At 38.6% G+C, this 18,755-nt stretch overlaps 1 protein-coding gene across 1 annotated transcript; it reads left to right on the top strand.

The window, feature by feature from the left end:
• The first annotated feature begins 2,431 nt into the window (after positions 1-2,431).
• On the top strand, positions 2,432-16,817 carry LOC132861128 (alpha-N-acetylneuraminide alpha-2,8-sialyltransferase-like). The gene is made up of 13 exons (XM_060892506.1): positions 2,432-2,561; positions 5,984-6,031; positions 6,717-6,770; positions 6,950-7,003; positions 10,512-10,556; positions 10,892-10,945; positions 11,148-11,192; positions 11,854-11,907; positions 12,349-12,429; positions 14,045-14,189; positions 14,284-14,396; positions 14,537-14,629; positions 15,488-16,817. Exons 1-13 carry the CDS (start codon positions 2,434-2,436, stop codon positions 15,957-15,959), a joined length of 1,386 nt encoding a protein of 461 aa, XP_060748489.1. The 5' UTR covers positions 2,432-2,433; the 3' UTR covers positions 15,960-16,817.
• The last annotated feature ends 1,938 nt before the right edge of the window (positions 16,818-18,755 follow it).

The raw sequence follows: 18,755 nt of genomic DNA, 5'->3' as shown, positions 1-18,755 counted from the left end.
CTTACCTAATAAGGAATTCATGAAAGTGAAGCCTTTATTGTCAGACATATCTAGAGTAATTTTGGTAGCAGGTCCACGGAGCATCCATGACAAACAGGACATATATCCAAATACAAGGCGAACATAGTTACATAACCACAATTGGTACAATTCATAAATCAGGCTGCTAGTAGAACAGTTGTTAATGTATTGTTGGTGTTTTCCATAACATGTTAAGATTTTGTTCAGATCTAAAGAGTTCAGATCTCTGTCATGTGATATAATCAGTAGTAAGAATGTTTCCCAAACCAACCTGTTTGTTGCTCATCATACTAGATTGACATAAGACATAAGAATGAGATTACACAAGAATGAGATCACACTGTGAAGAATGGAACACACTGTGTGGGCTCTGTTCCAAAATAAACAACTTTGCGTGAGTTATTTCTAACACCAGGTCATCCATATTGCCTAGAAAAAAGAAAATGACTTTCTTACTCTGTTCTGTTTTAGTTGTTGTGATCGGATGTGTAATTTTTCTGATATTTTCAGTTTGCCACGTTTGTGTTAAAATGATTTGTATAAAAATATACTTTACTTTACTTTTCTTTACTACTCATCCGTGGTAGTTTCTCTTGTAACTGTGTTTTTGTTCTTTTTTATGTACCTGGTTTCTGTATCTTGTTTTGTATTTTGTTGCCTAGTTTTCCCCTTGTGTTTCCTGTGTGGTTTGTATCTGCCTTATTTTTTATTTTTTAATCAAACCCCTGTCTTTTTCAATTCCTGCATATGGGTCTAGATTTTGTCCCTGCCTGAGCTACCTGTTTTCTGACACTTGAGCTTTACTACTTTTCCTCTTATAATAATTCATTGTACTAACCACTCTATAACAAGGTTTAATTTATTCATTCATTTCAGTAACTGCTTCTGGTTAGGGTCACTGGATCTGGAGCCATTGGTCACGTGGGAGAATTCGACCATCGGGTGCAATTCATCACAGGACATCATACACAAACACACACACACACACACACACACACACACACACACACACACACACACACAAATGGGAATTTTTAGCATAGTCAACACTCATATTTGTATTTACTTTTAAGGTATTTGGCAGACACCTTTATTCATAGTGACATTACATATATCTTATTAACAGTGGTTAAGTCTTAAAGCCTTTTCTCAAGGGCCCAGAAATAGCAGCTTGGCAGTACACAACCTTTCAACCCATAGTCCAACAATCTAACTTCTGGAAACAGGAAATCCCAGAGAAAACGCAAAAAAACACAATTATAGTTTCATTGAGACCATCATAAGTGCATAAAGCAGGAAATTATTTTGCTATAGAAAGCTATAGTATAGAAATAGTAATGAATCATTAATCATCTGCCGACTACCCTGTTGTATGTGAACTATATATTTTATTTCTATTTTTGATGCATGTAATTGTAATTGTTATTGTCGGCCTAGATGTGATTAGCTTGATGTGATCTTCTTTTTCAATTAGTTGATCATAGAAATTTTTTTACCTCAGAAATCAGGTTTATCATTTGCTCATGGCATTCCTACTATTTATTTTTCAACACGTGATATTTAGAAAAAGTTCAAATTTACATAATGTGCAACTGTAAGTAATTTTACTTAAAACATCTAAAGAATCTGGATGTGTTTTGTCTACGAATTAATTTATTCATGTCAGGGTTAATTATGCTGTTTTGTGAATGCATATGTCACTCATGTAAAAACATGTCTAATGAGCTAAGCTACTACAAACTGTTACAGAACGATGATTTATTTTTAAGAAAAAATCTTTTCCTAATAAGTGTATGGACATGTTGCTCCTCATATTGAGAACTACATTAGGTACTTTGCTACGCCTCTCGGTCAAAATTGACTTAATTCAGTCTCAAGCACTAATATTAGTGAACTCAGAGACGGCAAGGTTGAGGGAGGTCGGAATAAAGAAGGAGCAACAGCTTATGATTTCAGAAGAAACAGACAAAATTAGTATGACAAGTCAAGCCGTAAAGGAGGAAGAATAGAGACAGTGTCATAGAATAAAATAAGAATGAGAGAGAGAGCAACAAAAACAGTGAATAGGTCAGGTAGGTAAGCTGAATGCCTTAAAATGAGAAGGCACAGTGGAGAGTAGGACAGAACTGTACAAAGAAGCAACAGAGAGAGAGACAGACAAACAGAGAGATAGACAGATGAGGGGTGAGAAAGGAATAAAAGAGATATACAAAGAGAGGGACAGAGACAAAGGGAGGGAGAGGGAGGGAAGGAGAGTGAGTGAGAAAGAAAGAGTACAGAGACATGCATCACACATGGAAGACATGACAATTTGAACACTTAGCGAAAAGAGGGGCGGGTGTTAAACAAAGAGAACAAGGAATAAAAAAACAAGTTGACACACTTAGTGTCAGTGCGTGCAGACTTATGAGCATGCATACCAACAGTTACAGAGAGATAACAAGTATATGTATCAGAATGAAGACTTTTATAAGGCTGCTATCTGTCCTCTTTGTCACCTCTTTCTTCAGTGTGTTACTTTGGCACTACTTTACACACACGTGAGTGTTTGTTCCTTCTTCTGTATTTGCATTTCCTCAATTTGTCACAGAATTGACATCTATAATTAACATCTATGATCACCAACCTGTTCTTTTTTTCCACTATAAATTAAATAAGTAAACAAACAACAATTGTTTACCACATTAGAAAATCTGCTGTTAAAACTGAACAAAAACTGTTCTGTTATTATTAATTGAATGAAAGAATAATTAATTAATTAATTGTTTTCTTATTCTTTTTTTCCTTTCTAGATTTGAACAAATAGGGCACTTTTACACAGTAAAACTTACTTAATAATTCAAAACTTAAAAATAATTCTTACTTATAATCCACGAGTTATTCATTTTAAATACTGAAATACCGTCAATTCTACTAAAAACCACCAGCATTGTGTGTTAGCCTCAGTGTCATGATTTGTCTGTCTGAGAACTGATTAGTTATGTGCATGGTTTGTGTAATATATTTATTATTCTTTTAAAACCTTTAGACGTTCTGCTTTCCCAGAGTCAGGGAATCTTGTATTACCTCTTTATACCAGTTTACTAATAATTGTACATTGTTTAAGGTATGAATTGTATACACACAACAGATTGCTGCATTGGTGTATGAGTCTGTTTGTGGATTTAAAACGAATTCTATCTATCTATCTATCTATCTATCTATCTATCTATCTATCTATCTATCTATCTATCTGTCTGTCTTTCTGCCTTATCTATCTATTTATAAACTAAGTATTTATATTCAGGATGATCATAATTTCCTGTTGAATTAGTATAAAGGGATAAAGTTTATGACACCATCCAGACCTCCTATAAAGTACATAGGCAAGATTTGGAGTTAGTGAACGTCTGCTTTAGTTCAGTTGAAAGGTAACAATAAATAGTGTGATAGCTACATCCTCTACTCTTGCACCAATTAACTTCATGTCCTCTTTCAACACATCCATATATCTCCTCTTTGTCCTTCCTCTTGACCTCTTACCTGCAGCTCCATCTCCAACATCCTTCTACCAATATAACCATCTCCCTCCTCTGTACATGTCCAAACTATCTCAATCTAGCCTCTCTGACCTTGTCCCCAAAACAGCCAACCTGAGCCGTCCCACTGATGTGCTCGTTCCTAATCCTGTCCATCCTCGTCACTCCTAAAGAGAACCTCAACATCCTCATCTCTGCTACCTCCATCTCTGCCTCATGTCTTTTCCTCACTGCTACAGTCTCTAACCCATACAGCAGAGCTGCTTTCACTACTGTCTTGTTCACCTTTCCTTTGAAGTGTGATATCTGCATCATTGTCTTTATTTCACGAAAGATGAGTGGAAGCTCTGTGGATATGGTGTTGGACTACTTCTTGAGGAAGTCCATCAACTGCTCATTTGTATAAATGTACATCGCTCTAGGTAATGGTGTCTGCCAAATTCTGTAACTGTAATTTCCATTAAACACTATTTGTGACTTCATTTGAGAAGAAATCAGAAAATTTACTGAAATTTTCATTAATAGTGAATCTGTTGAAGTCTTTCGGAAGTTTTGTCTTTGAGGTCTAAAAATTAGCTCTTATTCTTCTTATAGGTAACTGGTCAGAGGCAATAATTTGGTGTTTTTCATATATCATTCCACAAATTTATTTTCTTTCAAATTAAAAACACATTTTTAAAAAAGGAGGGAAAATCTGAGAAGTGAGGTACTGTACCTCAGAGATAATGTTACTGAATTTTAGACCCTGTTATTTATAGTTAAAATTTGATATTTATGTAAAACAGTACTTTGTTTAAAGCCAAGAATCAATCCAAAAAGCTATGAAATTAATCCCAACCTTATAATTATTATATGCTTGAGTGGAAATGAACACAGATTTAAGGTCAAGAAATGGTGTACAGTCAGATCTTAGTCTTATTCATGAAATTGTTGTATGACATCAAAACTCTAGCACTGACTTGAGAGCAAATTATGCCTCTGAGTTGACACAAGCCAGCACTAAGATTTAGTGACCCTCATATACACCAATCAGCAATAACATTTAAAAAAATCTGTCAGGTGAAGTGAATAACATTGATTATCTTCTTACAGTGGTACCTGGCAAAGGGTGGGATATATTAGGCAGCAAGTGAACAGTCATTTCTCAAAGGCGATGTGTTGTAAGCAGAAAAAAATAGTCAAGTGTAAGGATCTGTGTGACCAGATGACTAAACAGCCAGATGGCCTGGTCAGAGCCTCTCCAAAATGGCAGGTCTTATGAGTTGTTTCCAGTATGTGGTGGTTAGTATGCATCAAAAGTGGTCAAAAAAAGGACATCTGGTAAATTGAAGAATTATGGGTCATGGGCTCAGAGTTTTAGAGTGCCCATACTGACCATGCTGTTTACTAACGAAAGCATTCATTATGGACTCACAGCCACCTTTTATACACACAGTAAACACTCAGCTTGTTTGCTCATCTGAACTTTACCAAGCCATGAATCACTGGGGGAGGCACAGTGGCTTAGTGGTTAGCACATTCACCTCACACCGCCAGGGTCGGGGTTCGATTCCCGATTACCTTGTGTGTGTGGAGTTTGCATGTTCTCCCCATGCCTCGGGGGTTTCCTCTGGGTACTCTGGTTTCCTCCCCCGGTCCAAAGACATGCATGGTAGGTTGATTGGCATCTCTTGGAAATTGTCCGTAGTGTGTGATTGCGTGAGTGAATGAGAGTGTGTGTGTGCCCTGCGATGGGTTGGCACTCTGTCCAGAGTGTATCCTGCCTTGATGCCCGATGACGCCTGAGATAGGCACAGGCTCCCCGTGACCCGAGGTAGCTCGGATAAGTGGTAGAAAATGAGTGAGTGAGAGTGAGTGAATCACTGTATTGTTGTTCCAGTTCCTTTGACTTTTACTTGTGTTTTGACCTTCGTGTTCTGCCTTAGCATGGGTTATTCCATTTGTGCCTCGCTGACCTTGATCAACAACCTTGCCTTATGTATTGGATTTGTTTATTGTGTATTTCATTCATAAACTGCAACTGCATCTGTCTTATGACAGGTACATTAACCAACATGTTAATGTACCTGTCATAAGACGGTTGAAGACCTACTTCTTCATGAAATACTAGAACTAGAACTTTCTCCCGTTTGTTGTTTGTGTGTATTTAAAAAAAGGCAAAACATTTTTTTTAATCAATAAAAATATTATGATGGAGTATTAAGGCTGTGAATAATGGATACATCATGTATATTTTTGTTTTGTTTCTAGTAAAGCATAATAAACCTCAGTCAAGAGAATAAAACAATGGCAAATACATGTTATATGTTACCTCGGTAATAAAGCCTCATTTTTCACTGAGGTAAATGTTTACGTTTTGTCTGTAGGTTTTGTTTCAATTCATCTGTCTTTTGCTTTCTCTTTTCTCTTTCAACCCTTCCCACAATCTCCAACTCACAAACCAGTTCTGCGGGTCTTCGAAGGCCACATGATACCGAGGAATTGGCTAACAGGTAAAACAAACCTGTCCAGCTGCTGGAGATGATCCAAAAAATAAGAAATCAGATATGAGAATAGGAGCAGAGGAACGTTCAGGCCAAAAACAGGCTCTTTATTTATTTTCAAAAAACTGCTCTGTGTGTGTATGTGTGTGTGTGTGTGTGTGTGTGTTAAATCTGTGTCACGTTTAAGCCAAACAGAATAATCTTACTTAGGCTGCTAAAATGGCCACTAATATAATATCAACTGAGTAAACTTTTTTTTCACCTACTTCTTTGAAGGGTGCCAATATTTCTGTGTCATATTAGGAACTGTTTATTCTGAATACCCTGAGTATACTTATCTTTATATTTTACAGTTAATATTTCTATTTCATCTTTACATTTTACTGGGTCATTTACCTATAGCTTCAACAGTTTTTAACAGGTTTACCCTTTAATTTTTCTGCATTTAGTAACGCGCTCATTCTGTGTCTCATTAGTATTAAGTAATAAGTCCACAAACATTAAGATATTTTCATGTAAATACTTTTTTATTTAATTAGCATTGTGTTTAGTTGGTCAGTAAATGATGATTCTTGATGAAACTGTAGTAAAACATAAGAAAACAAGGTGTTTCAAAATCATAGACGTTTTTTTTGTTGTTTTAAATTTCATTATTGGAAAATCTTCAAGTTATTTTTTCCCTTTCTTCTCACAGTTCTGCAGCTCTCAGAAGTTCGCTCAACATTAAAAACCATGATGCAAAGCCGAAGTGAGAATGCAGCACAGTTCATGTGTCGCTCAGTCAAATAATTCACATTCTTTATCACTCTAATCAGGCACATGCATAACACCACATATTTTTGTTTCACAGTTAATACCAATGCATTCTGTGAGTTTCTGTTTAGTTTTGGCTCATCATCAAGTGATTCTCTGTCTGTTTCTTCACAGTGATGTAGCTGCCAGCGATCTAGACAAAGTTAAACAAAATCCTGCAAAGAGCAAGTGAGAATACAAAAACTGTTCACACAATCATTACAGTCAAAATAATGCCAGTATTTATTCTGTCACTTACTACTTTCTTAGTGTGTGTGTGAGAGAGAGTGAGAGAGACACTGATATACAGCACATCATTTTACATAATATCTGATAACAGGAAAAGACAAGCAGTAAAAATCTTATCTTAATCTAGTGTACTTGTGTATAGTTTAAAGCTGTTTAGTACGATAGATTTTACTCCCATTCTTTGGGTAAACAGAAGGCATAGAAAGAATAGTGACGGGATTACAAACGTTTCCTTAAAAAAGTTTTGGAAAATCGAAAAAATTCTACATAAGAGTTTCTTTTTTGTTATAATTGATCAGAATCTTAACAATAACCGAAAACTTGACTCTCTTAATAAGTCGAGAGTTATCTAAATGATGAGTTATCATTTATGCTGCTGACAAAAATAAAGAGAGTGAAACTACTGATCCTCTCCCCAGACACTTCCTCCAGCTCTTCCAGGGGAATACCGAGGCGTTCCCAGGCCAGCCGAGAGACATAGTCCCTCCAGCGTGTCCTAGGTCTTCCCCGGGGCCTCCTCCCGGTTGGACATGCCCGGAACACCTCCCCAGGGAGGCATCCAGGAGGCATCCAGAACAGATGCCCGAGCCACATCAGCTGACTCCTCTCGATGTGGAGGAGCAGCGGCTCTACTCTGAGCTCCTCCCGAGTGACCGAGCTCCTCACCCTATCACTAAGGGAGCGCCCAGCCACCCTGCGGAGGAAACTCATTTCGGCCACCTGTATCCGGGATCTTGTCCTTTCGGTCATGACCCAAAGCTCATGACCATAGGTGAGGGTAGGAACATAGATCGACTGGTAAATAGAGAGCTTCGCCTTGCGGCTCAGCTCTTTCTTCACCACAACAGACCGGTATATCGACCGCATCACTGCAGAAGATACACCGATCCGCCTGTCGATCTCCCGCTCCATCCTTCCCTCACTAGTGAACAAGACCCCAAGATACTTAAACTCCTCCACTTGAGGCAGGAGCTTTCCACCAACCTGAAGGGGGCAAGCCACCCTTTTCCGGCTGAGAACCATGGCCTCGGACTTGAAGGTGCTGATTCTCATCCCCGCCGCTTCACACTCGGCTGAAAACCATCCCAGTGTGCGCTGAAGGTCCTGATTTGAAGAAGACAACAGGACAACATCATCTGCAAAAAGCAGAGACGAAATCCCGTGGTCCCCAAACCGGACTCCCTCCGGCCACCGACTTCGCCTAGAAATCCTGTCCATATAAATAATGAACAGGACCGGTGACAAAGGGCAGCCCTGCTAGAGTCCAACATGCACCGGGAACAAGTCTGACTTACTGCCGGCAATGCGAACCAAACTCCTGCTCCGGTCATATAGGGATCGGACAGCCCTTAGCAGAGGGCCCCGGACAACATACTCCCAGAGTACCCCCCACAGATCACCACGAGGAACACAGTCGAATGCCTTCTCCAGATTCACAAAGCACATGGACTGGTTGGGCAAACTCCCATGAACCCTCCAGCAACCTGGTGAGAGTACAGAGATGGTCCAGTGTTCCACGACCGGGACAAAACCCGCATTGTTCCTCCTGAATCCGAGGTTCGACTATCGGCCGAATTCTCCTCTCCAGTACCCTGGCATGGACTTTTCCGGGGAGGCTGAGGAGTGTGATCCCCCTGTAGTTGGAACACACCCTCTGGTCCCCCTTCTTAAACAGAGGGACCACCACCCCAGTCTGCCAGTCCAGAGGCACTGTCCCCAGCCGCCACGCGATGTTGCAGAGGCGTGTCAACCAAGACAGCCCCACAACATCCAGAGGCTCAGGGCGGATCTCATCCACCCCCCGGTGCCTTGCCACTGAGGAGCTTCTCAACCACCTCAGTGACCTCAGCTTGGGGGATCGACGAGTCCTCAACTGAGCCCTCTGCCTCTGCTTCCTCAGTGGAAGACATGTCGGTGGGGTTGAGGAGATCCTCGAAGTACTCCTTCCACCGTCCGAGAATGTCCCCAGTCGAAGTCAGCAGATTCCCACTCCCACTGTAAACAGTGTGAGCAGGGCACTGCTTCCCCCTCCTGAGGTGCTGGACGGTTTGCCAAAATTTCTTCGAGGCCAACCGATAGTCCTTCTCCATGGCCTCACCGAACTCCTCCCAGACCCGAGTTTTTGCCTCTGCAACCACCCAGGCTGAAGCTCGCTTGGCCCTCTGGTACCTATCAGCTGCCTCCGAGGTCCCCCGAGCCAAGCTTGACAGCTTGACAGCATCCCTTACTTCCGGGGTCTATGGGATTGCCGCCATGACAGGCACCGGAGACCTTACAGCCACAGGTCTGCGTGGCCGTATGTTTGGGTCTGCCAAGTCTGTCCAACTTCCTCCCCGGCCATCAGATCCAACTCACCACCAGGTGGCGATCAGTTGACAGCTCTGCCCCTCTCTTTACCCGAGTGTCCAAGACATACGGCCGGAGGTCAGATGAAACAACCACAAAGTCTATCATCGACTTCCGGCCTAGGGTGTCCTGATGCCATGTGTACTGATGGACACCCATGGACACCCATGGACACACATGGGTGTTTGTTATGGACAAACTGTGACTAGCACAGAAGTCGAATAACAGAACATCACTCGGGTTCAGGTCGGGGGGGGCGTTCCTCCCAATCATGCCCCTCCAGGTGTCACTGTTGCTGCCCACGTGAGCGTTGAAGTCCCCCAGTAGAACGACAGAGTCCACGGTCGGAGCACTTTCCAGCACCCCTTCCAGAGACGCCAAGAAGGTCGGGTACTCTACACTGCCATTTGGCCCGTAAGCACAAATAACAGTGAGAGACCTCTCCCCGACCCGAAGGCGCAGGGAAACGACCCTCTCGTTCACCGGGGTGAACTCCAACACATGGCTGCTGAGCTGGGGGGCTATGAGCAAGCCCACACCAGCCCACCACCTCTCACCACGGGCAATTCCAGAGTAGTAGAGAGCCCAGCCTCTCTCGAGGAGTTGGGTTCCAGAGCCCAAGCTGTGCGTGGAGGCGAGCCCAACTATATCTAGTTGGTATCTCTCAACCTCCCGCACCAGCTCAGGCTCCCCCCCCCCCCCCCCAATAAATAATTTCTCTTCTATAACTGTATATATTTTATATATATTACATATTGTGAAAAAGTGCAATTGTATTTTTTAATTCAATGTTTTAAAATGAGCTGTTCTAAAACACGCACTGTTACTCTTGTTTTTTATATTTGAAATTTGGAAAACCTTTAACCTTGATGTTCTGTCTGTCTCCTACTAGTATTGTCATTCAACAAAAAAAAACAACACACTTTCTCACTGTTTCATAACAAGTGCTTTTTTATTTTTGTTTAAATGACATCATTTCAAATTTTGAATTAGAACAATCTAGACTTAATATCATCATACGCGGTCAAAATCATTAAACTAAATCATAAAACTAAGGCTGTCTTTGATGTCTTTGGGTAATTCTCTGTCTGTTTCTTCACAGTCATGTGGCTGCCAGCAAAATGAAAGAAAATCCTGCAAAGAGCAAGTGAGAATACAAAACTGTTCACACAAACATTACACCTACTGCTGTTGAACAAAAACACCCAGTTTAGCATTTTTTTATTCAGTCACGCCATTTTAAGTTCTCTAAAATTTCAAACTGAACTAAGGAATAAGTATAATGTGAACTGATAAATGGTTATTATTGAATGTTTATTGAATTGAGAAATGTTGAATCTAAATCTAATCTTTATCACTCTAATCAGTCACATGTATCACACCACATATTTATGTTTTACAGTTAATACCAATGCGTTCTGTGAGTTTTTGTTCTATCGTTTTGGCTCATCATCAAGTGATTTTCTGTCTGTCTCTTCACAGTGATGTTGCTGCCAATGATCCAGATAAAGTTAAACAAAATCCTGCAAAGAGCAAGTGAGAATACAAAAACTGTTTGGCTCTAAAATTTGAAAATCAGACCAAGAATAAGTAAAATGTGAACTGAGAAATGGTTATTTTTGAATGTTTTGAACTTTATAAATCACTTTTTTTTGCAAGAATCTAAATCTAATCTAATCCTTTTGTGGCTATTTAAATGTTTTAAATGTTAAGTGATTCTCTGTCTGTCTCTTCACAGTGATGTTGCTGCCAATAAAGTTAAACAAAATCCTGCAAAGAGCAAGTGAGAATACAAAAACTGTTCATACACATTACACCTACTGCCGTTACACAAAAACACCCAGTTTAGCAATTTTATACTGAATCAAATAATTCACATAATTGAACCCAAGAATAACTTGGTTCAATCTTTATTGAGTAAAGAATCATTTTGTTGTTTTGTTTTCTGATTTGTTGTTTAGCTTTACACTTCTCGTCCACCATAGAAATGATTAATATTTGCTTGAATTTAAATCTAGTCTAATCTTATAAGATTCAGTAAGATCATTTTTAATTGTATATCGCTTTTAACAGTAGACATTGTCATGAAGCAGCTTTACAGAAATATTAGATTTCATCAATTTAATATCAGCAGGCCGGAGGTGACGGTGGTGACAAGATTTTTTCCTCAGATCGTCTCAAGGAGTTTTTCCTTGAGACGATCTGAGGAAAAAATCTTGAGAGGAATCAGATTTAAAAAGAACCATTCATCATCTGGATGACACCCAATAGTGCCATTATAAATAATTTCTCTTCTATAACTGTGTAATATATTGTGAAAAAGTGCAGTTGTATCACTCTAATCAGTCACATGTATCACAGCACATATTTATGTTTTACAGTTAATACCAATGTTCTATACTTTTGGCTCATCATCAAGTGATTCTCTGTCTGTCTCTTCACAGTGATGTTGCTGCCAGCGATCCAGACAAAGTTAAACAAAATCCTGCAAAGAGCAAGTGAGAATACACACAAACATTGACTTGTACACACAAACATTACACCTACTACTGCTAACTAACCTCATTTTTAATTGTATTTTTAAAAGTATGACATTAAACTGAAAATTGGTTATTAGTATGAAGTTACATATAATTTTTTTTTTTAATCTAAAACTAATCTTAAAATAGCTAAATGTCTAATTACTTGTAGCACAACACATTTATGCTTTACAGTTAATACTAGCAGTGATTATGAGTCTTTAATCTTTGGTTTTGACACACCTTTAAAACTTAAAATTGATTCCAGTGTATTTCAGTTTTACACTGAAAAGTTTTAAAACTGAAATTCACTGGAATCAATTGAGAACTGATTATTACATGTAAACAGAAAGATTTGCTTTAAAGATTTGAGTTTCTCCTATTGTTTTCTTATTGAGCATGTGTGAATTTGTGTTTCAGAGAAAATGAAATTATTCAAAGCCTCTTAGCAATTTACACTTCCAAATGGAAAAAGCAGGAGGACAACATTAAATTCTTCAGGTAAAAAGCACACCAGTGACAACACATCACAATAAAAGTAGCACTTAAAAATCTGCTTTTATCATGGTTTGGTTGAATTCCCAAATCTGATTTGCCAGACATTGTGGTTTTTTTTTTTTTTTTGTATAACAGCATGGCTCAGGCAGTAGGTCTGGCTGTAACTATTATATAAATAGCTGTTATTTATTGTTCATCAAAGTAGTCTAACTTTGTAACAGTCAAAGTTCTCCAGCAGGAAAATCATCTGATTTCTTGCTAAACTAATAAGCTGTCCTTTTTAATTCTTTTTAATTTAATTTAATTCTTTTTTTTTTGTAATGGGGGTTACATTGGGGGTATGTAATGGTACAACTGTGTAATGGTATTGGTAATGGTAAGATGGTAACTGGGCTAATGGTAGGAATAATAGTAAGATAAAGGAAGAGAGAGAGAGAGAGAGAGAAAGAGAGAGATGAGGTACTGTTGGAATGATTTTATTACAGCTACTGTATAACGTAGGTGCAAACATGAACTTGTCTCTCAGACATTCCACAGTATTAAATTTAACTATAATGCGGTAAAATTATACATTGGAATAACACACTTGTCTGTCTTTAGGACAGAGAATTTTTCTGGATTCTTGGTTAACTGATAAGCTGTGTCTTTTTGGAGAGAGAGAGAGAGAGAGAGAGAGGGAGAGAGAGAGAGAGAGAGAGAGAGAGAGAGATTGGTGGAAACATTGATGTTCCACTCTTACACCATTAAATTTAACTATAATACGGTAACATACTGTATGTGTCATTCATTATGTTGGCTTTGTAGAAGCCAACATTCTGTTTTCTTATTTAAGCTTAGACAAAAATTTATAAAATATATTGTGGCCTAGGGCTTTCGAGCGACATGCACCAAATTTGGATATGTTGGAGAACCTGGACTGAAGTTTGTTGCTATTACTTTTCTAAGTGATCTGAGTACCGGTACTTCCGGTACCGGGTCTCAAATTGGCCTTTTTTCCCATAGACTCCCATTATAAATTTTGGAGGTTTATAACTCGGCAAGCTTTCGAACTATCTACACCAAACTCGGCCAGCTCCTTTAGGGTGAACAAACTTTTAAATTGGTGTATTGACTGGCCTTCCGGTTGTGCTGCAGCCCTGCCCCCAAAATATGCAAGATCAAAAAACTTTTTACAACATGGACATGTGACATATCAAAACAATCAGAACAATGAGGGGAACTTTCTCATGTGTATTCTGATGATGTCACCCTATCTTTTGTCACCCTATCTTTCTGTCCACTTGCCTCCAAAAGTAACACGTCCACTTGCCTCCAAAAAGCACCAGCCTTTGCGAATACTTGCCTCGTCAAAGCCAACATCAAAGTTTGTCGCGACAAACTTTACATATCTAGTTACAAGTTAAATGTTATCTCTGTGAAATAAGCAGAATAACACACTGTGCTGTTTTACAACGTAATGCACTCTGGCTAAGCGTTTTACTGCATCATTCCACTGCATTAATTATATTATATATCAGTTTGATCTGAAGTGTGTTATTCCTTAAATAAATATCAATTTAGACTTTTTAGATGTATTTAAATAGTAAGTAAATAAAAAAATAATACTAATTTTTTTTAGGTCACTTCTAAGAAACAATAGCGATGCTATTTCCAATGCAACGGTTACACAAGACAACTCACCTGTAGGCAAAAAAATTACTTATGATGGAGATTTTAAAAGAACACAAGAGGTGACTCCAGCTCTGTTCAGGCTATTTCCCAAGGTACTGTGTGATGTATGAGCATAAATTACAATGTTTGATTAATCTTAAAAATGTGTTCATTCTAATACGCTTTAAACTGTGTACATTTGTGTAGGAAAGTCCCTTTAAATATGCACCATGGGATTCATGTGCTGTTGTAGGCAACGGAGGAATCATAGCCAACAGCAGCTGCGGAAAACAAATCGACTCTTCCTCATATGTCATCAGGTCTGATTCTGATCGTATCATGCGATTGAAGGAACACGTAGTTATTGAGATCAATTCGCATTTTAAGAGCCAAGAGTTGACTACACAAGGCATCATATAAAGCGAGAGAAATTAGTCAAATCTCTCCCTTATTTTCTCAGGTGTAATCTTCCACCACTGAACAATGGACATGAAAGAGACACGGGACACAAAACAAACCTTGTCACAGCCAACCCAAGCATCTTTTTTGAAAAGTGAGTCTCAGTTGTACATACAGGTGTATTTGTGAGTGTTTATTGAAATTCTGGTAGATTCTTTTATTGCGGGGTTCAGCTCTAACGTGTTTTGTATACTGGGGAATTGTATACTGTTTATTTTGCATGTATTGATAGCTAAATGGTTGTATGGATCACTTATCCATCCATCTATCTATCCATTCTCTACACTGCTTATCCTACTGCTGTCCTACAACAGTCAGAATCATCAACCGCATGCAAAGAATCAGACCCCAACCAAGTGAAGCACAGCTTTAACATAAATAATATACAATTACTTAAGATTTACACCAAACATGAGACAAATACAAATTGAATAACAAAACATAACAATGATATATAGGAACCTGGAAACACATCCGACCTTACTGGGCAAACACAAAACAATGAATGACAAAGACAGATACAAAAGGGCTAATATACAGTATATAGGGCAAAACATTAGGGTAAATGAGGAACAGGTGACATGGTGGGAACGCGGAACAATAGGAAGGGCAAAACAACTCATGTGTGGATCAACAAACGGAAAAGCCGGCTACGGAGAAACGCCTGCCATCACCTTCTGGTGATCTTGCAGGCAACTGTCCCAGTAGCTCCTAACAAACATTTAGCACCAACAAATTTCTGCCGTCAGAGAGAGGAAAAACAGAAAGGGTAAAAAAGTTTTGTGGGGTTTTTTATAGTTGGTGGTAAACAAAGCAGAAGTTACACTAAAAATATTGGCTCTTGTATGCAGACAAAATTGATGACAGGTTGTAGATTAGATGTCGTATCTGTTACATGCACAAATCAACAAGCACTTATTGACACTACAAAACTGAAACATTTAATTTGCAGGTACCATGCATTAAATGAGCGCCGGCGGTCATTTGTGGAGGATATTCAGATATACGGGGATGCTCTACTATTTCTGCCTGCATTTTCATTTAGCCGGAACATGGCTGTGTCCCTGCGTGTCATCTACGCTATCGAGGACATCAATATCAATGGCCCACGGCCTGTCTTCTTAAACCCAATGTACCTGAGAAGCCTGGCAAAATTTTGGCGTGCTCAGGGAATTCATTCATTGCGCCTCAGTACTGGTATAATGATGGTCAGCTTGGCACTGGAGCTCTGCGACAACGTCCATTTGTATGGTTTCTGGCCCTTTGGAATACACCCGTACACCCACCAAAAGCTCAGCAACCACTACTATGATAACCGCCCGGTAAATAAGAGAGTGCATGCGATGCCAGCTGAATTTAAAGCCTTATTGGATCTCCATAACAAGGGTGTGATCCGTCTGCACCTAGAGGAGTGCAAATATTAAAATATGTGGAGTGACCTCTATTAAACTGTGCCTCAATTTTAGCATAAGTATACACTTTCATTTCCTACTGAACTTCCTAACAAAAATAGTTCAATAGAAGAACGAACATTGAATTACTCAATGAAAGCTGAAGCAGGTACGCCTTAGTATAGAGTCTTTGTAAAGAAAAATAAATCAGAGAGAAATTCATATTTCAGTGGATTTATGGTAAAGTAAATACTATTTTTATTTATTATTTATTGAAGGTCACACTGTGAAACAATAATAATAATAATAATAATAATAATAATAATAATAATAATAATAATAATAATAATAAGGGGGGCACGGTGGCTTAGTGGTCGGGGTTCGATTCCCACCTCCACCATGTGTGGAGTTTGCATGTTCTCCCCGTGCCTCGGGTGTTTCCTCCGGGTACTCCGGTTTCCTCCCCCGGTCCAAAGACATGCATGGTAGGTTGATTGGCATCTCTGGAAAATTGTCCGTAGTGTGTGATTGTGTGAGTGAATGAGAGTGTGTGTGTGCCCTGTGATGGGTTGGCACTCCGTCCAGGGTGTATCCTGCCTTGATGCCCGATGACGCCTGAGATAGGCACAGGCTCCCCGTGACCCGAGGTAGTTCGGATAAGCGGTAGAAAATGAATGAATGAATGAATGAATAATGATGTGAAACAATAATAATTAAACCCCTTGTAGTTTTATCTGTGTAACTATGTGATTATCCAGCTGCTGGTCAAATGTCAACTCCTGAAGAAATTGGTGTTCATTTGTATTAATGTATTTTTAAGATTGACTTTAAAATGCACTTTAAAAAGGGTTTTGCATTGGAACACTTTCTGAAGTAGTTTTTTTTTTTTTACAAAAAAAAAAACATTTTAAGGTGAAATTCAAGTTAGATTTGAAAGTTTAGTTTTTAAAGAGATTTGTTTTCCTAAGCAAAAAGTTTAGGAAAGCGTAGGCATAGTTTATATAAACCTGTAAGATATTCTGAGATATTAGTTGTGCTCAGCACAACAGCACATTATTGAATTATTTAATAAATGTGTAGCAGGACATGATGTATTGTTTGATAAACAATTCAATCTTTTTGCTAATGAACTTTTTCTATGTTGCCAGTTACTCAAAGATGCCAGTTAGCTCAGGGTGCTTGAGTTGAGCTCAGGGTGCTCATAGAAAGTTACAGAAAATACACACAGAAAGATACAGATTCAGTAGACTTTCTGTATAGAATAGTCTACATTGATATATAACAATGTACTGATAATTGTGATATACACTGTACAATGAGGTACATGGTCACATGGACATGTTCTGGGGATCAGCATTTATAGGGAATGCATTTCCTCACTATCTGCCTAGACTCAAGTATACTACAGCATAAATTGTGTATTTTAAAGGATGAATTTATGTTCCTCGAATGAAGGTTATACTTGACCTTTTTTGTCTATTTTACTTACAGTAATGGCTGTGATAATATCACTCCCTTCACAAATGTGGTGGTTGGATTTTGTTTTATTTCAAATGAACAAGTTGTAAATTTTTGTATTAATGCTAAACGCTTCTTTAACCATGATGATTTTTTTTGTTTACTTTCAACAAATTGTGTCGATGTTGTCTTAAACATTCCATCACCTGTTTGAACAGTTAGTTGTTGATGTTTGCCATTTTAAAAGGAATATTAATTACTGTAAATATTTTCTTAAATATATCTAGAACTATATATAAAAGATACTGTGTTTCATCAGCCACAACCCTAAACCTGGGCATAGCGGTGACCTAGGTAGAGCTATCTGGGTATAATTCTAAAAGACGGTGCAAAAACAAAACATAATACTAAGCTTATCACTCAGTGAGTGATAAGGGAGAGAGAGAGAGAGAGAGAGAGAGAGAGAGAGAGAGAGAGAGAGAGAGAGAGAGAGAGAGAGAAATGTGAAAAAGTTGCTATGGATTAGGATGCTGCCAAATTTTAAAATGGATCAATCAGAGCCCAGCTATCAAAAACATGTGGTATGCCTTAAAGAGGTCTATGCGCAGGATATCCACTGACAATCTTATAGATCTGGAGCATTTATGCAAGGAAGAGTTGGATAAAATTGCCAAATCAGGATGTGATAAATTGGTAGACTCTTACTCATAAAGACTTCTTGTGTTCCAAGCAAAAGGTGCTAAAAGTTAAGGAGTGAGAATGTACGTTTTTATGTTTTTGCTTTTGTCCCATTATTTGTTTTTCACTTGGTTGGTTTCTAAATCACATTAAAGGTGGAATATGATTTATTTCCATTCAGTTTATTTATATATTCAAAAAACTCTCTAATTGTAACAGGTGTACAGAGTTTTTATATCTACTGTATAAGATCAGATGTACATCTGTATCTGTGGACCACTAGGTGTCATTTTTGAATCACTAATTTCTCAAGCATGCTTTTATATTTATAATAATGGGCTTTTGCATTAGGCTTGTAAATCACAGACTTGAGATTTCAGGTGAAAAGAACATAATTTGATATTTGATTTGTTTTGAAAAAAAAAATTGATTTCTCGTACATATGATCTCGTACAGTCGGACTATTCTAAGGGTCAAGTTTCGTTCAAATCATCTTGGTAGCCTATAAACATGTCTCTCCTATATTGACGTTCTCAGTGACATAAGAGTCTCATTATTTACTGCTGCCTTTCTCGTAGCTCTAAATGCCGATACCTCAAAGCACTGACCTACTGAAACCTAAGAAGCAATCTTTGTGACTGAAGCCTCAGCTACTATTGCCTCAACAAACCCTCAGTCAAAAATGACGAAAGT

This window comes from Tachysurus vachellii, chromosome 18, assembly GCF_030014155.1.
Source record: "Tachysurus vachellii isolate PV-2020 chromosome 18, HZAU_Pvac_v1, whole genome shotgun sequence".
Lineage (NCBI taxonomy): Eukaryota > Metazoa > Chordata > Actinopteri > Siluriformes > Bagridae > Tachysurus > Tachysurus vachellii.
The sequence above is the reverse complement of the archived record's forward strand: the minus strand, read 5'-3'. Positions and strand labels throughout refer to the sequence as shown.

What these genes read in the sequence shown, in the direction of transcription:
- LOC132861128 (XM_060892506.1), top strand. Translation starts at nt 2,434, where the DNA reads ATGCATACCAACAGTTACAGAGAGATAACAAGTATATGTATCAGAATG. An exon ending in CAAAATCCTGCAAAGAGCAA is followed by an intron (nt 7,004 to 10,511) that starts GTGAGAATACAA and finishes GTTTCTTCACAG; the next exon opens with TCATGTGGCTGCCAGCAAAA. An exon ending in CCAAGCATCTTTTTTGAAAA is followed by an intron (nt 14,630 to 15,487) that starts GTGAGTCTCAGT and finishes TTTAATTTGCAG; the next exon opens with GTACCATGCATTAAATGAGC.